General features: G+C 32.3%; 1 protein-coding gene across 3 annotated transcripts in view; it reads left to right on the plus strand.

Moving 5' to 3' along the window:
• The window catches only part of LOC127738169 (baculoviral IAP repeat-containing protein 6-like), a 77,769-nt gene that overhangs the window by 14,980 nt on the left and 42,875 nt on the right, over nt 1–19,914 (plus strand). For all 3 annotated transcript variants that reach the window (XM_052249305.1, XM_052249309.1, XM_052249308.1), the window contains exons 9-24: nt 522–634; nt 3,982–4,082; nt 4,559–5,800; nt 6,772–6,969; nt 8,445–8,664; nt 9,381–9,858; nt 10,402–10,625; nt 12,021–12,188; nt 12,770–12,895; nt 14,324–14,578; nt 14,907–15,576; nt 16,022–16,148; nt 16,786–17,000; nt 17,513–18,312; nt 19,244–19,383; nt 19,771–19,878. In XM_052249305.1, coding sequence (XP_052105265.1) covers nt 522–634; nt 3,982–4,082; nt 4,559–5,800; nt 6,772–6,969; nt 8,445–8,664; nt 9,381–9,858; nt 10,402–10,625; nt 12,021–12,188; nt 12,770–12,895; nt 14,324–14,578; nt 14,907–15,576; nt 16,022–16,148; nt 16,786–17,000; nt 17,513–18,312; nt 19,244–19,383; nt 19,771–19,878 — 5,185 coding nt within the window. The remainder of the gene's footprint in view (nt 1–521; nt 635–3,981; nt 4,083–4,558; nt 5,801–6,771; nt 6,970–8,444; nt 8,665–9,380; nt 9,859–10,401; nt 10,626–12,020; nt 12,189–12,769; nt 12,896–14,323; nt 14,579–14,906; nt 15,577–16,021; nt 16,149–16,785; nt 17,001–17,512; nt 18,313–19,243; nt 19,384–19,770; nt 19,879–19,914) is intronic.

Genomic DNA, 19,914 nt, shown 5'->3' on the forward strand with positions numbered 1-19,914 from the left:
AAAAATGTATATGTCACCCATTTTATGTTCCAGAAAAATGTGACTAATTATTATGCCCCCAACGTAACGTAACTTATGCACAATGCTTATTACCGCAAAACTCAGATCAAGTACAAATTTGGGTAGCGTCACTTTTACCGTTCTAGAGTTATATCCCTTTATAACGTTATATGCAAGGGGGGTATCATCTGTGTCACGGACACATTCCCCATTTATTTTTTATGCCCCCGCCGTAGCGGAAGGGGCATTAAGTTTTACCCTTGTCCATCTGTATGTACGTACATACATCCGTCCGTACGTCCCAAAATTGGATTCTGTTCTTTTACTTTAGTTTGCCTCAACCAAATGTCATGAAACTTATACACAATGCATTACAACAAAACACAGATCAAGTTTGAATTTTTGTGGTGTCACTTTTACCGTTCTAGTTTTTATTATTTTTAATACATTATATACATGATATAGTATCTTTTTCTGTAATGACTAAAACAAACACTATTGAATTTTCTTGTATTTTGCAGAGGCATTGTCAGTTTAATATTGACCCAACAGAGATTTATACTACCATTGCTATGAAGACTGGTACACAGATAGAAACAGAAACAAGTATCAGCCCACCAGAAGGTGCTGAAGGGTAAGATTTCTAAATTTCTGTATTTACAAAAAATGTATAATACATTTACAACGGAATTGACCAACCATTCAGTAAGTTTTCTGATCAGGTCCTGTTAAGAATTCATACTTATGTTACAGATTTGGTAAACTTGTATTAGCATTAGGCCAACTAAAATTAATTAGTAGATTTTCATCCAGGTTGTTGAAAAAAATGGGACAGGTGGGAGTATTTTATATTTTTATTTTTATTCCCTCTGAATTTGTAATGTTTTCTTTATATGCAAGGGTAATAATAAGCTTATATCATATGTATATATATATATATAATGAATTCTGCACACTTTTTCAAATTCTAAAATAAATATTTCTAATTGGCAACCACAGTTATCATTGCTGTAGAAACCTATTTTCAGTAAATGATAAAAATGTGGAGAAAAGTTCTCTTTTAGACTACCTTCTTTTGCTTTCTAAGCTATGGTCTTTAGTGCCCATAAAATAAAGCATATGAATTAGTATGGGTATGAAACACAAGTATTATGAGTACTGAATAAAATGAAAACACAAACTGTGATGAAATCACTGGGGTTGATGCTTTTAAGATTCACATGTAACGTGCAAATATACTTGTATGAATAAAAAAATCCACTGTTTTCCTAATCACAAAAATCTGTGACATAAAGTACTGCAATTTGTGTTATTTGACACCGCTTTTTACTCGTAACCCGAATATTTCAAGTCCTTCCCGTGAACATTCTCTGGTATCGGGAAGATAATGCAGTCACCATAAAGCAGCAGAATATATCTACTTATTTATTTTGGTTAAATTACTCAAACAAATTTGAAAACGAAATTTTACAGGAAGGTTTTGATTAAACGAAATTATCAGCGTGGTTATCAGTAACGGAAATGAACTAAACCAGGAAATCATAAATTTTTTGAATTAAAAATATCAGGGCAGGACTATTTCAGAGGGGAAATCTATCAATTAATTTTAATTGGCCTTATACCAAAATTATACAGGAATTAGGAAGAACAAATTGACAAAACAACAGACCAAACCAACCACCAACACCCAACTCTTTAAAAATAATAGGTGCACAAGCAAAGAGTAAGAACAACAAACAACTAATGTTCACGGCATCATCTTTACAATTTATTTTTATATTGTTCAAAGGGTAAGCTTTCTAATTAGTTTTTTTATGTGGATGTCATAATGATATGTCATTGATATACAGTGCTGTTACAACCTTTATCACTTATCAATATGCACTTTAAAAGAAAATTATGCTTCAATTTAAGTTTTTTATGCCCCTGCTGTCACAGTAGGGGGCATTAAAAATGTTACCCTTGTCGGTAGGTCAGTCCGTACGTACATACGTCCCGAAATTGGTTTCCGTTCCCTAACTTTAGTTTGCTTCAACCAAATGTTTTGAAACCAAAACACAATGCTTATTACTACAGATCAAGTTCAAATTTGGGTGGTGTCACTTTTACCGTTCTCGAGTTATGCCCCTTTATTAGGTGATATGCAAGCAGGGGCATCTATATCCCTTGGACGCATTCTCCATTCATTTTATTAAACAGTTTTAATGTTTTCAAAGTTCGGTCAATAGAGCATTTTTTGGGGGAATAAATTAAATTTTTACACGTGTAACTCATTTCAAAAATATTGTAAGGTCTATAATTGTTTAGTCATACTCTTCTGAATTTGAAGTAATTACATCAGTCAATGTATTGATCAATGATCAGATACAAAGTACCTAATAAAGGGATATACACTTAATATATACATGTAGTAATAAGACTGTTTATCAAATTACTATTTTTGATATTTTTTCAGAAATTATTGAATTTTTAACCAAATTTTCGAAGGAAAAAAATCGGTTATTGATTTGGGGATGTATGGCGGGCTGACTGCCAAACAGTTTCCGTTTATTAACATGAGAACGCTTTGACAAAATTTTTTCAAATTTAGATATGTTGTTCCCTGTTACTAAATGAAGGTCAAGTTCAATTTTCACGATTTTAGCTTTTCTCGTTGTTGAGTTATAGCCCTTTCCCAAGAATTCAATTTTTGATGAAATTCTTATTAATTACTCCGTTCTGTTCAAAGGGAAATAACTCATTTTTTAAAAGATTTTTGAAAGACATTGTATTAATGATAAATGACATTTTGGATTTTTTTTCTTTTCTTTGGTAAATTGAAGAATTTTGTGGTAGGTTTGTTTGTTATTCTGTATAAACTAATTTTCTAAATGCTATATAAATAATTTTTTTTTGATGAAGTGAACTCCTTTAATTAGATAATAATAGATTTTTATTAAAGGATATATTTCATTACATTACATTGTGTAGATAAAGTTGTTGACATTGATAGATAAGTTGCAGATCTATATTAGTTTGTGACAAATGAAAGAAAAAATATTTGGAACTATTAATTATATTTGATTATGATTTGAAAATAGATATACATTGTGTAACATCATATCTAATTTTAGAAAATAGTTGTAAAATCATATCTAATTTTAGAGAACTATGTGTTAATAATTTATTCAGTTTGAGTTATTTCCCTTTGAACAGAAAATTATATGGATAAAATTAAACTGTGTTTCATTTCAACATAAATTAGATATATATAGGGTTCTTTCAAATGCTGAATCTAAACCTGTATTTAAATATTAGATTTTTGGGCCCAGTTTTCAAGTTGGTCCAAATCAGGGTCCAAAATTAAACTTTGTTTGATTCAACAAAAATTGAATTTATGGGGTTCTTCGAAATGCTGAATCTAACCATGTATTTAGAGATTTTTGATTGTGGGCTCCTTTATCAAATTGGTCCACATTGAGGTCCAAAGGGTCCTAAATTAAACTTTTGTTTGATTTCATCAAAAATTGAATTCTTGGGGTTCTTTGATATGCTGATTCTATCAATGTGCTTTGATTTTGGATATTGGACCATAATAGGTAAATGTCCAATTTCAAATTTTTTTGCCGTAGCGTCCGTTCGTTCGTTCGTCCGTCCGTCCATTCATCCGTCCATTCATCCGTCCATTCATCCGTCTGTCCCGCCTCAGGTTAAAGTTTTTGGTCAAGGTAGTTTTTGATGAAGTTGAAGTCCAGTCAACTGGAAACTTAGTACACATGTTCCCTATGATATGATCTTTCAAATTTTAATGCCAAATTAGAGTTTTTACCCCAATTTCACAGTCCACTGAACATAAAAATTGATAGTGCGAGTGGGGCATCCGTGTACTATGGACACAATTTTGTTTTATGAATGTTACATATTTATCTTGTAAGAATTTTGTTGAATAGAATCTATGTAGACAAATGTATAATATTGGTTATGAGCTTATATGTATTTTAGTGTACATGAAGATGAGACAGATGCTATGTTAGGTGAATACAATGTTAATGGGGAAACAACGGACATGTATGAAATACCTATACATAATGGAGAAAAACCAGGTTTGTTCTATAATATAAGAAAAAAAGTTCCTCACTAGTATTGTGTAAGTTCCAAGAACTTAAAAACAAACACAAATGGAAATCTTAAATTGAAAAATTATAATTATTCAATTAATATCTGTATTACAATCTATTCTTTTGAAAATAAATGTGACTCATTTCCAGGAAAGTTTTTGACAAATCTCTTTGTTTATTCTTTTTATCATCAGATGTTTGACATTTCTCAGTATTGTTTGTATTATTTTTTCTCAACCCTTTCAACATTTGATCAGATTAAAAGTTGTTAAAGGGAAAGGGATGTCTCATTCATGAGGTTGAGTGAGACATGAATATGTCCAGTGGTGGTATATGAATAAAAAATAATGTACTGACTGTCAACTGATTAGAACTTGATGTTACACAAATTACTTAGGTTTATTGTGTGAAATCAACATTTAATGTGTGTACAAGTAAAATGATTGTTTCTGTTATTTTAGTAGAACCAACCAAGACACAGTCAAGACCATGTGAGGACATAAGGGTTAAGTCATTATGTGTGTTAAGAAAACCTTTTGATGAAAAAGCATTGACTGAAAAGAGCAATTCATCAAAATCTAACAAAAAATGGAGGAGTCCTCAACCGACATTACTCTGTGGAGCCTCCTTGCGGTGTCAGAAATTAACTCCTTTATCTAACAATGATGGTATTAATGGGTCATTAGACTCCAAAACCGAAGAAGTTCAGATTATGAACCAAGTGAATGAAGTTGTGAGTTGTAATTCCAGTGCAAGAATTATTGAGGAGGATGAGAACAGTAGTTGTGAAGATGAATTGGTAAATACAGCCTCTTTCATACCACACTTACTTATGTTAGCTGTGAAGGAAACAAAAAGGAAATCAATCAAGTGTAAAGATAAGAGAATTATACACCGTGTTAGTAGTATGACAAATAATAATGTGCCTAGTTTAGGTTCTCTAACCATGAGCCAGGACTTTTCATTATTAGAGCCAATGTTTGAAACTGATCCAGATGTTCAAATTGTTGGGGTCACTCCTGGCCCATCTATTAGCTCTCCGAATGAAGATCATACTACAGGGTCTAAAGCTGTATTTGAAACTTCAAGGAGTGATGTGAAAATCACCCAAAGTCATAGTGAAAGTGCAATCAGTAACAGTTCATCTGGTAAAGTTTCTAGCAAAGTGAAAGCAGGAACTATACTGCAGTACATAGAACTACCAAAAGAGTATCAGAGAAGTGATCTAGAAGTGGGATCTATAGTCCCAACTCTTGATCGACAACATGTCATAGTCATGGTCATTCCAAAATCCAAATCTGTGATATCAGACTGTGTTTCTTGTAATGGTAGAACTGAATCCACATTGGACCTTTCCTCTGCTGGAGGTTGCATGTTATTGTATAGATATAAGTTTGGTGATGAGTATGCTGTGCTGGAGGAAAGTCCAGTATTTGTCAAATCTATAGACAGTTTAGACAATGCTGTAACAAATGTATTAGTTTTACCGTCAGATGTGTGTGAATCACAAGAAGAGGAAGATGAGGGAGGTATACATGTGCCAAATTCACAACTTTATTCTAAGTCGTGTGACGTTCACGGACTTATTGTGGTAACTCTAGCTAGCGGAAAGTTTTGGTTAATGAATGTCTGTGATTTTGTTGTGCTTGCAGAAGTTTTGCCACCTGAAAATGATAAATTTATCTCATCAACATACTGCTCAGGTAAGTCTACTTGTCGACTCAATCAAGGCAACAAAAGTATTACTCATAAAGTGGAGTAAATTTAATAATTGCTTTAGAGAACAAAATTATCATGAAAACTCATTGATATAAAGATGATTGATTTATTGCTATTTTCTCTGCATATTCTATGTAGTTATCTCATGTCGTCATCATATTCTCAATGTTCTCAACTTAGAAAACCCATCTCGGTCAAGTAGGTTGATATGAACAATTATCACATAGAAAGGTCAAAGGAAAGTTCAAGAAAATAATGATAAGACAAAATAACTTAAAAAAATTCAATCAGTATCTTTATATATTGTTCATGTATGTCACTACAGATAAAGGAATATTTCTTGTCACATTTTATTACACTCTCATTAACCTGATATCATTTTTTTTGTCAAACTTGATTCCATTCTGAAGTCTACAAAAATTTTGAAAACCTCTGACTAGTTCAGGTATGCGACACAATAATTTAAATACCACAAGTGAACTTATATTTGAAGAGAGGCTTGCAAAATCAAAATTATTTTTAAGTAAAAACACAGATAGAACAATGGAATTCATATTCAATTTTACCACTGGTAAGATTTGTGTTCTCTGTGATTAGTATTTCAAACAGTCAAGAGTTATGAGGTTTAAGTTATCATCAGGGAATGTTAGTCGATCATCAAAAGAGATCAATTGTTATGTTCAGACATGCTTATTTGCAAAGCCTTTAAAGATCTTTTTTTATATACATGATATATAAACAATGAAACTAAACAAGAATAACAACAACCATCAGCAGAAAAACTTTGTTGCAAAAAAGTGTCTGAAAATCATACTGTAAAATTGAATGGTGTTATCATGGTTATGGTTTTCACAAATTTATTTTCAAAAATTTCCATTCGGTCATTTAATTTGATTTGTTTATTGTAAAAATGTATGAAACCAACATAATGAATTTATAAATCTTTTTTTAAAAGGTATAGAGAGATTATGTTTAAGTTCTGAGAATGGAAAATTACATTTCTACCAGTTATGTGAACAGAGTCCGGTACAGATTGAACTTACAGCAGATTCCCCTGATGGTGTTTGTAATGGTGATATCTTCCATGAACCTGATGTCAACCACATCAAATCTGAAACTGATGTCACTGACAAACTAGACAAGAAAAGTTCAGGTACTTGAAATATAAATCAAGAGTTTTCATTAAAAATTTTTAGGGCAAGTCTTTGGAATCATCACTTTTGCCTGAAGTAAGAGTAAAATTGTTTTAAATCTTTATTATTATGAAAAATTTATTTATACGGCTTCTGCTAGGAGAAAAAAACAGGAATATAAATTGTGTTGAATATGTCAAATCGGGGTCTGCTTTTATAGGAATGCTTCAACAACATTAGAAAATTGTGAAAAAAAATCCCATTTGAAGTCAACTAGGAAAGGCTAAACTGGAAAATAAGTTGGATTACTGTAGCAGAAGAGACATTTTAGTGTGTCAAGCCTGGAAGGTATTTAATTGCATATAAATGAGTTCAAAATTGATTGTAAATTTTGTTTCTTTTGACTTGAGTTTTAATTGGTGGAGGAAGCCAGAGGGAACCACGACCTTCAATAGGAAAACTAAAAATCCTAGTCCGCTCTAAAGTTTTCCTCATCAAAATTTCAAAAACTCGTACACAATGCTAAAACCCCAAACTCACAGACAGAGTTTGAAATTTGGCAGTGAGTCACTTACTGTTCTGGATTTATGCCTCTTTATAACTTGGAAAATTGCAAATTTTTTATGCCCCCGCCGTGGCCAAGGAGACATTAAGTTTTACCCTTGTTCGTCTGTAGGTCCGTCCATACATCCGTATGTCTCAAAATTGGTTTCCGTTCTCTAACTTTAGTTTACCTCAACCAAATGTTATGAAACTTATACACAATGCTTATTACCACAAAACACAGATCAAGTTTGAATTTGGGTGGCGTCACTTTTATTGTTCTAGAGTTATGCACCTTTACAAATGGAAAATTGCTGAATTTTTCGTTTCCGTTCTCCAACTTAAGTTTGAAGGAATTTTGGTAGCGTCACTTTTACCGTTCTTGAGGTATGTCCCTTTATAATGTTATATGCAAGCAGGGGCATCATTTTGGTCCCATGGACACATTCCCCATTTATTTGTTTCTGCATTAGCAGTGCCATCAAATGCTCTCAAAAAGTATTTTCACGTATTGTAAGCAAGCTTGAGTAGGGCATTCATGTCCTATATTGCTCATATTTTACTTTATTTCTTTGTGTATTGTGTATTTTCACTAAAAACTTGCATGTTTTATAATAATTATTGTATTATGATGTTTATGTATCTTGCCTGACAAGGGCCCATGATTAGTAAATAAAATAATGTCTAATGTCCTTAGACACTTTCTTTTAGTTTTTGCTATGCTTCCAGATATTGAGCCAATTTTGAGTGTTTGTAGGTAGAATTATAAGTTGCGGTTCCCTCTTGTTTAATTTTGATTGGAATATTGCTTTCATGGTTGTTGACATGACAAAAGTATTATTGTGTTAACACATCTAGTTTGACTTTCATTCAGATACTTTATGAAGTAGAGTAAAGTGCAAGAAAAAATATTTTGTTATGTTCAAATATTTATAATATATTTTTGTTGTAGTGTCAGATATATTAGCAAGACAGCCACTGAGTGTAGAAAATTTAATGATACTGCATAATTTGATACAGTTTGAAAACTTGATGCCACGTTTTACTGCTACAGTTCCACCTTGTTGGTCAGAAATACAACAAGAACAACAACAGAGAAGACACCCACAACATTTACAGCAACAAGGAGAGGCAACTCAGCATACACGAACATGGAAATTACAACCAGACAGGTACTTTATTAAGTGTGAAATCCCTTGATTTAGGCATATCTTTCAAACTCACTAGTAATTCATCTTAGAGAATATATGTTAAAAAGAGATGGAGCAAACGATTATAATATTTGTTTACTCATAGCATCCTAACATCTTTAAGGAGAGAATATCAGAAGAAAATACCAGTTATTAGTAATATTAATGATAAATTGTTGTATGAAGTGTCATCAAATACCACAGTATAGATTTAGGTAGGAATAAGTTTACCATATCATTTACAAGAAGAAAAATATTGAGGATCTACAGGCAAAAATGGATTAATGTCTTTTCTTGCTAAGACATTTGAAGGGTACATAACCTCTGAAATGATAAGTAAAAAAAGTTTTATTTTGTAAAAAATGTCAAGTTACTGTGGATTCATTATTATTTGGGGGATACTAATTATCGTGGATTTCGAGGGTATAGGTGAACCACAAATTTCAATGTTCGACAAAGTACAAACTTTCTAGGTTTGTGTGCAGGCTTTGGCAAAACAAAGAAATCAAATATCCACGATTATACAATTTTTCCTCAATCCACGAAAATTGGTACCCACAAAAATAAATGAATCCACAGTATGCATGCATTCTAACAAAAAGTCTAGGATCTGCCTTTCAGTTTTTAGGACACGACTCAAATGAAAACAAGAAATGTTAATTTGATTATATATGTTTTGATGTATTTTTTGTTTACAGTAGTACCTGGGAAGAACATATGTTTGAGGTGGTTTTGACAAGACCCTGTTGTGTAGGACATGTGGACGTTAAATTTTCCCTTCATCCAATGTGTACAACATGTCCGGATATACAAATTACACTACTGAAACAAAATATCACCAGCATAGGTCGTCAGTCTGGCTCTAATGATGTGGATAGAGTTGTGGACTTTAATCTGACTCCTGGCAGTGCTAACAGTAGTACAACTAGTTTGACTAATCCTGTGAAAGGAGAAAGTAGTGAAAATCATGTTCTAGATCCCAGTTTTCTTGAGAGTCACAATGCTGAGGTGCTGTGTGGTCCAGTCAATATCAGTAATTGTTTAGATTTATCTGGGAACAGTGGCTTGATAACTCTAACTAGTCCACAATTACTTAACAGCAAACCAAAGGCATTCCTCATACATATGAAGGGGTTTCCATCCAAAGCTGATGAATCTTGTAGTGAACAACCAAAGGTAGGCAAACTTATTGGAAAAATATAAAGTGTATGAAAAATCTCTTTCCAGAGGTATTAAAGCAGAAATACTTAGTCCAAATAATTGTGCTGTCTTTGAAGCTATTTTCATGTTTCTTATTTATTAAAAGCCTTTCAAGACGTTAAAATGTTTAAGATAACATTTGTCCTACTAATGAAGATAAAATATAGAGCAGATTCTATTCTACTAAATCATATTTTCAAGTTACTTTTTCACTAACCATTCTTATGCCCCCGCCAAAGTGGAAGGGGCATTAAGTTTTACCCTTGTTCGTCCGTACCTCCCAAAGTTGGTTTCCGTTCTCTAACTTTAGTTTGCCTCTACCAAATATTATGAAACTGATACACAGTGCTTATTACCACAAAATACAGATCAAGTTTGAAATTACAAGTACAAATTTGGGTAGCATCACTTTTACCGTTCTTCAGTTATGGCCCTTTAAAACTTTATATGATATGCAAGCTGGGGCATCATCTGTGTCCCATGGACACATTCCCCATTTATTTAATAATAACATTGCAGGAAGCTAAAAAGAAATCTGGTTCACAGCTGTCAGCACATAAACTGAAGATAATGAAGAAGGCATTTGACAATGACTTGTTTGTGCCTCCATCATCTGTCAAAGATCAACAGAGCTCTTCACTACCAAGACCAAAGTATCCTGATAACCTAAAGGGCTGTGACTGGTTATCAGAGGTATCTGTAACCATCAGGAAAACCAAGAAAACACAATTATCAAAAGAAAGGTTTGTCAAATTTTATTATGTTGGCATTGTGTATATTTTTACCTACAATTTTATATTTATTTAGAAAACAAAACAAGTATTATTAGAACCAACTTAACAGTACAGTAATTTATCAAGAATTATTTCTTTCATCAATATTCTGTAAATTTAGAAAAATGCTTTTGTAAAGCAAATCTAATTGTGTCCAAAGTAAAGTCAATAACTTCTGGTTGGATTGGTTTTTATGCCCCCGCCGTAGCGGAGGGGGCATTAAGTTTTACCCTTGTCCGTCTGTACGGCCATACATCTGTACGTCCCAAAATTAGTTTCTGTTCTCTAACTCCAGTTTGCCTCAACCAAATGTTATGAAACTTATACACAATGCTTATTACCACAAAACACAGATCAAGTTTGAATTTTGGTGGTGTCACTTTTACCATTCTAGAGTTATGCCCCTTTACAATTGGAAAAATTGCTGAATTTTTCGTTTCCTTCTCTTACTTTAGTTTGACTCAACCTAATGTTATGAAACTTATACACAATACTCATTACCACAAAAAACAGATCAAGTTTGAATTTTGGTGGCGTCACTTTTACCGTTCTAGAGTTATGCCCCTTTACAAATGGAAAAATTCAGAGTTTCCGTTCTCTAACTTAAGTTTGCCTCAACTAAATGTTATGAAACATATACACAATGCTTATTACCACAAAACTCAGATCAAGTTCAAATTTGGGTAGCATCACTTTTACAGTTCTTGAGTTATGTCCCTTTATAACGTTATATGCAAGCGGGGTATCATCTGTGTCCCATGGACACATTCCCCATTTATTTTAAATTACAAATCTTTAATTAACATTTTGATAATGGACAAGATACCTTAATTATTATGATTGAGTTCACATTTGGTTTAGAGTATGACTTATAGAAAGGATACCATACAGGAAGGGATTAGTGTTAGTATCAGCATGAACCTTTTGGACCCCTACAGTAAAGAAGTGAATGAAAGTTTTAAATTTTAATCATTTATTTGTGTAAAGTATTTTTATGCCCCCACTGCAGAGGGCGCATTAAGTGTTACCCTTATCTGTCCGTACCTACGTCCCAAAATTAGTTCTCGTTCTCTGACTTTAGTTGGCCTCAACCAAATGTTATGAAACTTAAACACAATGCTTATCATCACAAAACACAGATCAAGTTTGAATTTGGGTGTTATCACTTTTTCCGTTCTTATGTTATGCCCCTTTATAACGTTATATTTAAGGGGGAACATCATCTGTGTCCCATGGACACATTCTTCATTTATTTATATAACAAACAGAACTTGAATTTGATAGAAAATTCCCAATTGGTTAAATAAGACAAACTACATATATTGCTGCTATGGTTAATTTTTCTGCATGTTTGTTTATTTAAAGAATACAGAGGATTTCAATGTTAGAAAATTGTAAATTCCATGACAAATTGTTGGACGGTATGAGTGTGACAGAGAAGTTCAATGGAGTCAGTTCTGACCACTGGCAGAATATGATACTGGACATATTACTATGGATAACTGCTGTACAGCTGAATGATCCAGAAAAAAGGTAAATCAGGCATATCGTTACTGTAAATTCAGAAATTATTGCGAGGTTTTTATTAATGCGAATAATGCGACTGGGTGACTATCGCAATAATAAGAACTCGCATTCTGATGTCTGTTACATATATCTGTATACAGATTTTCATGATATCGCAATAATAAATCTCACAATTTTGTCCATTCTTGAAAAATCGCAATAATAAATGCACGCAATAATTTCTGAATTTACAGTATTTACAGATAGATTCCCAGAAGTATCATATTTTAGATGTGTTCAAAATTTTTAAAGATGTGTATAATTCCAGTAGAATTTTATGCTATCCTTCGGGGATGTCTTGATTTTGATTGAGGGGAAGACTTAGACATGCTATTTCCATTGTTGAAGGTGTCAATAATTTATAAAAGTTTGTGATTAAGGCAGTTTAAGGGAACCAATATTGGTAAGTCCATGATATTTGGAATGGAGTTGTATTAGCATCTGCACATATAATAGATCATTAATAAGAGGACTACAATTAAGTGTTTCTGAAATGTTTATATGGATTTAGTATGGCAATTTAAACAATAACATATTTAATATTTCAGCAACATAAACAAATCTTTGTCTTTGACAATACAGAAGAGATTAACAGAATTAGTGAGGTCATGTTTTATACAGGGATCCAGGACAACAGCTCATAAATGTTCTAAATTGGCAGCACTTTGTATGGAGTAAGTTCTTATTGACAGGCCTAAGAGATTTGATTAAGTAACACGATAAACAAAAATAATATATCAAATTCCTTGTCTTGGATCATATTGATTGAAAACTAAGAATTATAATGAATTTTTGTCTTGCCTCTGTTAAGTAGTGTTGGCGAGACTTTAGCTTACTGTTTCCTGTGGAGGCGGCCTCAACAATTTGTTAAAAATTGTGATTTTTTTTAAGGTAATCTTTAATGGTAAGTCAATGATATTGGATATACAGTTGTATTACCATCAGCAAAACTAATATCTGCCTCGTCAGTTATGGTCTACTGACTGAATGTTTTTCTTACTTTACTTGTTACAAGCATTTGCACATCTCATTTTCATGGAGATTATATGGCTCTGCCTCTATCAATCATGGTTCATTAGCTGGAACTTAAGCATAGTTTACATGTTAAAGTAATGCTATTCCAATTTCAACATTTACATTTTACTATCAAAAGTACATAGTTAAGACATATGTCTGTGTCAACAAGTTATTTATATAAAAATGTTAGCATACTAACAAACAGCATTATAAAACTATATTTTATTACATTTTAAATACTTTACATATATTACAAAATATACTTCTCAGTGATTATGATGGTTTTTGCTTTGTAAAAATATTTTTTTGTTTGGATACATTATTTAGCGTTTACAGTTATCGCTTGGCGACAAAAGGGGAATAATTATATTTAAGAATATTTTGTTGTCGGTGACAGACAAATTCCACATAGTCATGCTTTCTCAGCACTAGTTGGTTTGTCAATGTCTATGAGTACGGACATACAGTTGTGACAAGAACTAATTATAAAATTGAAACAGAAATATTTAAAGTCAATGAAAATGTATTAAAACACATCATCGAGTTGAGCTTTGCCTCTAAAATGCATCTTTCAATTTGGCATGCATTTACCAGGGACATTAAACAAAATTATTGATTTTTTGAAACACATTGTAACTTGCTCAAACATTGTTTAAATGTTTAATGAAAATGTTGTGAAAACATAGGTTTTCTTAGATTTGTCCTTTTGTGCTCTCCTGTGCGACAGCTTTATTCTTTAAAAACAATGTTTTCCTATGTCTTCAATGTCAGAGATGAATAACAGGAGTTGCCTCTCTTTCCATATACTTGACTATTTGAGGTTTTAAAACTAATTTGGAGAAAATTTCAGTAGACTCCAATTAGGAACCGTTTGTATGCTGATCCAATATTTTGGAAGATATGTTTTCTTCAAACAACTGTAAAACAACCGAAAATCAGGTAAATTTCACCCAAATTCGGAATTACAAAACTGTTTGTGCAATACATTGGTAGAAATAAAAAAAAAAACAGGTGATAATGCTACATTATACTTCTGTAGAATGCATGTATTTGATCACTTCAGCCCTATGATTTATACATTGTAGACATTGTAAGTTGTCACCAGACCAGGACCTAGCACCAGCTTTCAGTTTCAGTTTATTACAAGCTCTGATGGAGAACTTACAAATGATACCAAGTGCACAGTCCTCGGGAGCCATCAGATGGTTCTTTACATTGTTAAACAGAGTTAAATGTATGGACGTCGTGTCTGTGGCTGAGAGCTGTACAGATTTGTTGATGCAAATATCTAAACACAGCTTTGAGAGGACTTCATCTTTACATTCTCTTCTGAAGTCTAGGTAGTTTAATGTACAGTAGAATAACAAAAAATCGCTTTCTAGGGGACTGAAGATATATATTTGATTTAATCTTTTTGTAGAAAGTAAGAGATCTTTTAAAAAGTTATTGACATTCAAGCTATACTTTGAGGCTTTTTCCTTTGTTGGCAGAAAGTATACTTTCATTATTTTTTCAATCAAGTGTAGGAATAATTATTTTGGGTAAAACTTTCTCAATTATTTTCATGATACTAAATTTGTTAATCCTTTGCATTTAAGTACACATAGTATTGGATTTGAAAATTGAAATTGGTATGAAATGTATGATTTTTGACCTTTTCACTTTCAGGTATGGTCTATATGGACAGCCATTTGACAGTGATTTATTTGACTCAGAACTTCCTATTTCATTGAAGCAGTCAGCACCTTCATCATCCTATGCTTCAGCTGTGAGCAGTACCATGACTGGTGTTGCTAATAACAGTAACACTAACTCTGGTGGTTCTTACATTGAAGAGATTGATTTCTATGATCTGTTTTACCCTCCATCAGATAAATCATCCAAGGTACAACTGGAATATGCTAAAAATAATGTGTTTGGAATGTTAGAAGTGGAACCATTACATTTTACCTGCCATGCTACTAGTGATGGGACTAAGATGGAAAAGATGGACCAACAAGGCATAAGTTCAATAGCTAACAATACTTCAAGTCTAGGAGGGACCATTAATTTTGGGGAATGGAATCCACCATCTTCAGCTGCAGCTGCAACAGCAGCAAACCTTTCATCGTTATCATCGAAGATGGCTGTCACAAAGCAACATTTACAAGAACTAAGCAACAAGACTTATCCAATGTTTAAACATAAGATAATGCATATTAAACAGATACTGTCAGAAGTTGGGAAAAGTTTACCAACTGCTGAGAAATATAATTCTGATCAACTACTGCCTCCTACTCCTAAATCTACTCCTCAAGTTATTACACCACCGCTTACACCTCCAAATGAATATTTCCAAGTAAGTTATAGATTTTAAGTAGAAAATTTGTTATCATGGGCTTTGATGAATTTTACATATTTGAATCTGAATCTGTGTGGGGGTTTACAATTACGGACTACATTATTTAGAAAGAAATGGAAGTAACAAGTGAAAAAAGTCTTTTCATTTGGCATTAAAGTTTTGTTAATATTTAGAAAAAAGATAAAAATAAGTTGAGTTGCTATTGTGGGTTGTGTAAACCTTTTAAAAGAGTTTCGTATTTTGAATTGACTTTATATTTTGATTGGTTATTTATTTTAATAGTAAGATTAAATCAATAATTTCATCTTCATGAACACAAATGGTATTAAAAGTTCAGTTGCAATTCACTGAGATTTATATTTATGTATTATTGTTATTGATGACGATTTTAGAGAAAGTTAATAGTGTTATTTATTTTTTTGATAATTGAATGTTATTTTAGAACCAAGCAGCTCTGAATAAAGCAGATAAATTGTTTCCTTCAAAGTCAAATGTTGGTATGCAGAATGCACAAACCTTATTACAACAACCACCATTACAAGCTTTGGTCATTGAAAGAATGCATTCAGGTGAGTTGTCTATCAAAAATTCTGTTGACATAACTCTACCGTATGTAAATTAGATATGTGATGTTTATATTTCAAGGTAAAACTTTAACTTTAAAAAGAAACAGTTTGGAATGAAAAATGTAACAAATTTATAGTGAGAATGTGTCACAAATATTACATAGGATAGCATAAATTATACTTTACTTTCATTGTCCTACGCGCAACGCGTTGCGGGGGACATAGAAATACCGTCCATGCATCTGTCTGTCCAGTCTTGTTAGCGCTCTCACGTGTACAATTCTAGCCAGATTTTTATGAAACTCATATCATAGGTTTATATCAGCAATGTCTTGGACGAGTTCGAAAATCAGTGCCGATCAATTATTTTTAAAAGAGTTTTTGTAGTTATTGCCCTTGTACCATTGATAGATAAAATATGTGCAACGCGGGGGACATTGGAACTCTGTTCTTTTATTTTATTTCATTTTGGAAGACAATTTTAAGATAACATGAACATTTGTTGTGAATTTTGTTTGTGAAAAAGAGGGGTTTTAATTTCTGAATGGAGGATTCATAGTATATACATATTGATATGAAACACAATTAAAACATATTCTTAGTTGTTAAATAATGATAAAAATACACATTTGTTTTACAGGTGCAAGAAGATTTGTGATATTAGACTTTGGTAAACCTATAGTGTTGACGGATGTAGTGATACCAGCTTGTTCAGATCTAGCTTCCTTGTCTATAGATGTCTGGGTACAGGGAGAGGAGATTGATGGACAAAGATTTGTTGTGGCCACAGATATTGGCGTTAAGTCATTGATAATGAATGATATCATACCAACACTTGTCTGTAGATATTTGAAGGTATTTATAACTCACTTGTTTAAATAGAAATATAATCAAAACGGAAAAAATTAACATATTCATGTATATACTGCATTAAAAAATAGATTAAAAGATATAGACAATTCTTGTGTGTAAGTTTGAAAATGAAGGAGGTCAGTTGTACAAATTTTACATTTGAATAAGTAAAATCTAATTGACAAGTTCAAGAAAATTGTAAGGTCCAAATCTATTTCACATTCAATTTGAACAAAAACCATTGTTCAATGTAAAATTTTCTGATTGATTGACTTTTACACATAGTAGATATCCAGTCCCATATACATGCATTAAAATGTCTATCAATGGATTGCTTTTGATTTTCTGCAAAGTAGGATAGACATATCTATGTGCTTTAAGTTTTATTTGGTACTTTATGGCCTGATTTTCTAAGGCAGTCTTTGGGTTGAAATGTAAAACATGCCTTAATGTAACAACTTGATATTTGAAACTTAAACTGAAAAACTAACCTTGTTTAAACATTTTTATTAAAGATTACAACAATTGGAAGATATGGAAGTGGATCAGCCAGGTCAAAGATTCCTATTGGTTCATTTTATGGGCATGGTTACATATTGCCGTGGGAATGGAACAGTTATCTAGAACAAAGATCATATGCTAGCTTGTCATCAAGCAGCACCGGTAATCAAGTGGAACTGACAACCCAGAGTCAGTTACTGGCACAGTTAGATGTTTATGTGTCCTTGTTAGAGGACATTCAGTGTCGATATAGCTTAGCTAGAACAAGACTGGAAAACTTATTACTCTCAGTAGATGGTCAACATTATGCTAGTTCTCATATACAATACTTCCTGAAGAAAAGTCGTAAAAACAATGATGAAGATAATAAAATCCTTCAGGCATATAATGATTGTCTACAACTTCAGTTGCAGCAGAACTTAGCTCAGCGGGTAATTGATAGACTGCAAGCAGCTTTAGGTGTAAAACTGCCGAAATTAGACTGTAAAGCTAGTCTTTCATTAAGGTTGAGGCATGCATGTACTGACAAGTTACGATTTTTACAAGAACGATTATTGGACACTTTATTGAGTATGACAACATGTACTCCGAGCATTCCATTACCTCCCCAATCTTTGTATAATATTCTGTGTCCACAGACAGCTCAGACATTGTTTAAACATTTATGTGTTCATGGTAAAAAGAAGACCCAGATTAGCGCTGGTGTTCTGTTAATGAGAGTTTGTGGTACACAACCATGGTGGGGAAACTTCTTTGGAAATGTCTTACAGGAGTTCTTTCATTCAGAAAATCTTCAGATATTTCCACAGGACAGGTAAGTGGCCATTATATCCTCTTTGTTTCTTCTTTTGTTGTTTGATTGATTTCTTTTGTATTTCTCACCAAAATTTGCAGGTAATATTTAACTTAAAAATTAGTATTCTTTTATATCTGTACATTTTGGAGAAATTTGATGGAATACCAAGGAAAATTTACATTTGCACCAGTGACCTTATGAGTTCATCTAAAATAATAACCAAAAAATATGTACAACTCCATCATTAATCACATATTTTAAATTTCTGAAAAAGCCCTTAAAAAAATAGTAGCCATGAGATGGGATGCCATAAAGAAGATTTACTAGATTTTAGCTAAAATAGGCATATGTTTGGAATATTATGACTACTTAAACACAAAACACAAGAATCAAACAAAAAAAGGATTTTCCTGTGTGTAGATAATCATTAAAAGACTATCTTGAGAAATATTTGTTGAGGCAAGAAATCATATAGTACCATTTTTTCTGCATTTCATGGCTTTGTAAGACATGGAAATAATATATTCATAACAATTTAATGGTGTAGTTATAAAAGTAGTTATCTCAATATTTGATAGATAGAATCAGCTAATTTGAGAAGCTATGTATTACTTTTAGATTCTGGGCCAGTTTATCTTATTTGTTATATCAACAGTATTGCAGTTAATAAAAAAAAAGTCCAGTTTAGTAGGTGAATCAGTGGAAACTTAGATATAAATAATATTTGTACTTAAAATATATTTTCCTTCAATAATGATAAAAAGAAGCCAAGAACAAAAGATATGGGATGTTTGAGGTCTGCTAGTGATAGGTTATCTTATAATAACATCAAACAAGCCATATATGTCCAAAAATTCATTATTCCACTTTTTGTATTGAAACTTAGAAATAATTGCTATATTTGTTGCTGTAATGATTTTAGTGGTACAATTACACATATGTATTTCAGGGTATTTGTGTTACTGGTTGCCATGGGACAGAAGTCATTGTCAGGGCCATGTGCTGTAACTATTCTAGAAAGTTTACTAGATATGCTAGCTAAAGTGTTATCACCTATATTGACTGGACAACCTTCTTCAAGTCAAACGGGTATGTTAGATGTAGTTAACATAGTATGTAAGGTCTCTAGTATCCTGATAGCAAGAAAAAAAAGTAATGAACATATACTATTTTAGATCAATAGCCTTTTACGGGAATATTCTGAATTTCAGTCAGACATGTTTTACAGTAAGATGCAGTTTCCTTGAAACCTGAAATGATCATATTTTGTTTATCAGTGCTTAAGACACTAGTTGTAAATCAGTCTGAGTAGACCTCAAATAATATAAAAATCTAAATATTTATGCTGTAAGCTGTAATTAATTTGATAATGTTTATTTTGACAGTTTGGTTGCAAAGGTAAATAGTCTTAATTATATTCAGTTAATACTCAATTGTAACCAAATTTTATGCTGTATTTCAAATTTTTTGTTGTAGGTTTAATAGATTTAACCTTAGTGAGTTGGATTCTGCTGTTTCTGTGTCGTAACCTAGAACATACATCACTGAACAATGATGACAAAGGAGCTTGTGCAAAACCAACAGGTATTTACTTAGAGCCTTGCCAACTAGTCTGTCTAT

The sequence above is a fragment of the Mytilus californianus genome, unplaced genomic scaffold (assembly GCF_021869535.1).
Source record: "Mytilus californianus isolate M0D057914Y unplaced genomic scaffold, xbMytCali1.0.p SCAF_4, whole genome shotgun sequence".
Lineage (NCBI taxonomy): Eukaryota > Metazoa > Mollusca > Bivalvia > Mytilida > Mytilidae > Mytilus > Mytilus californianus.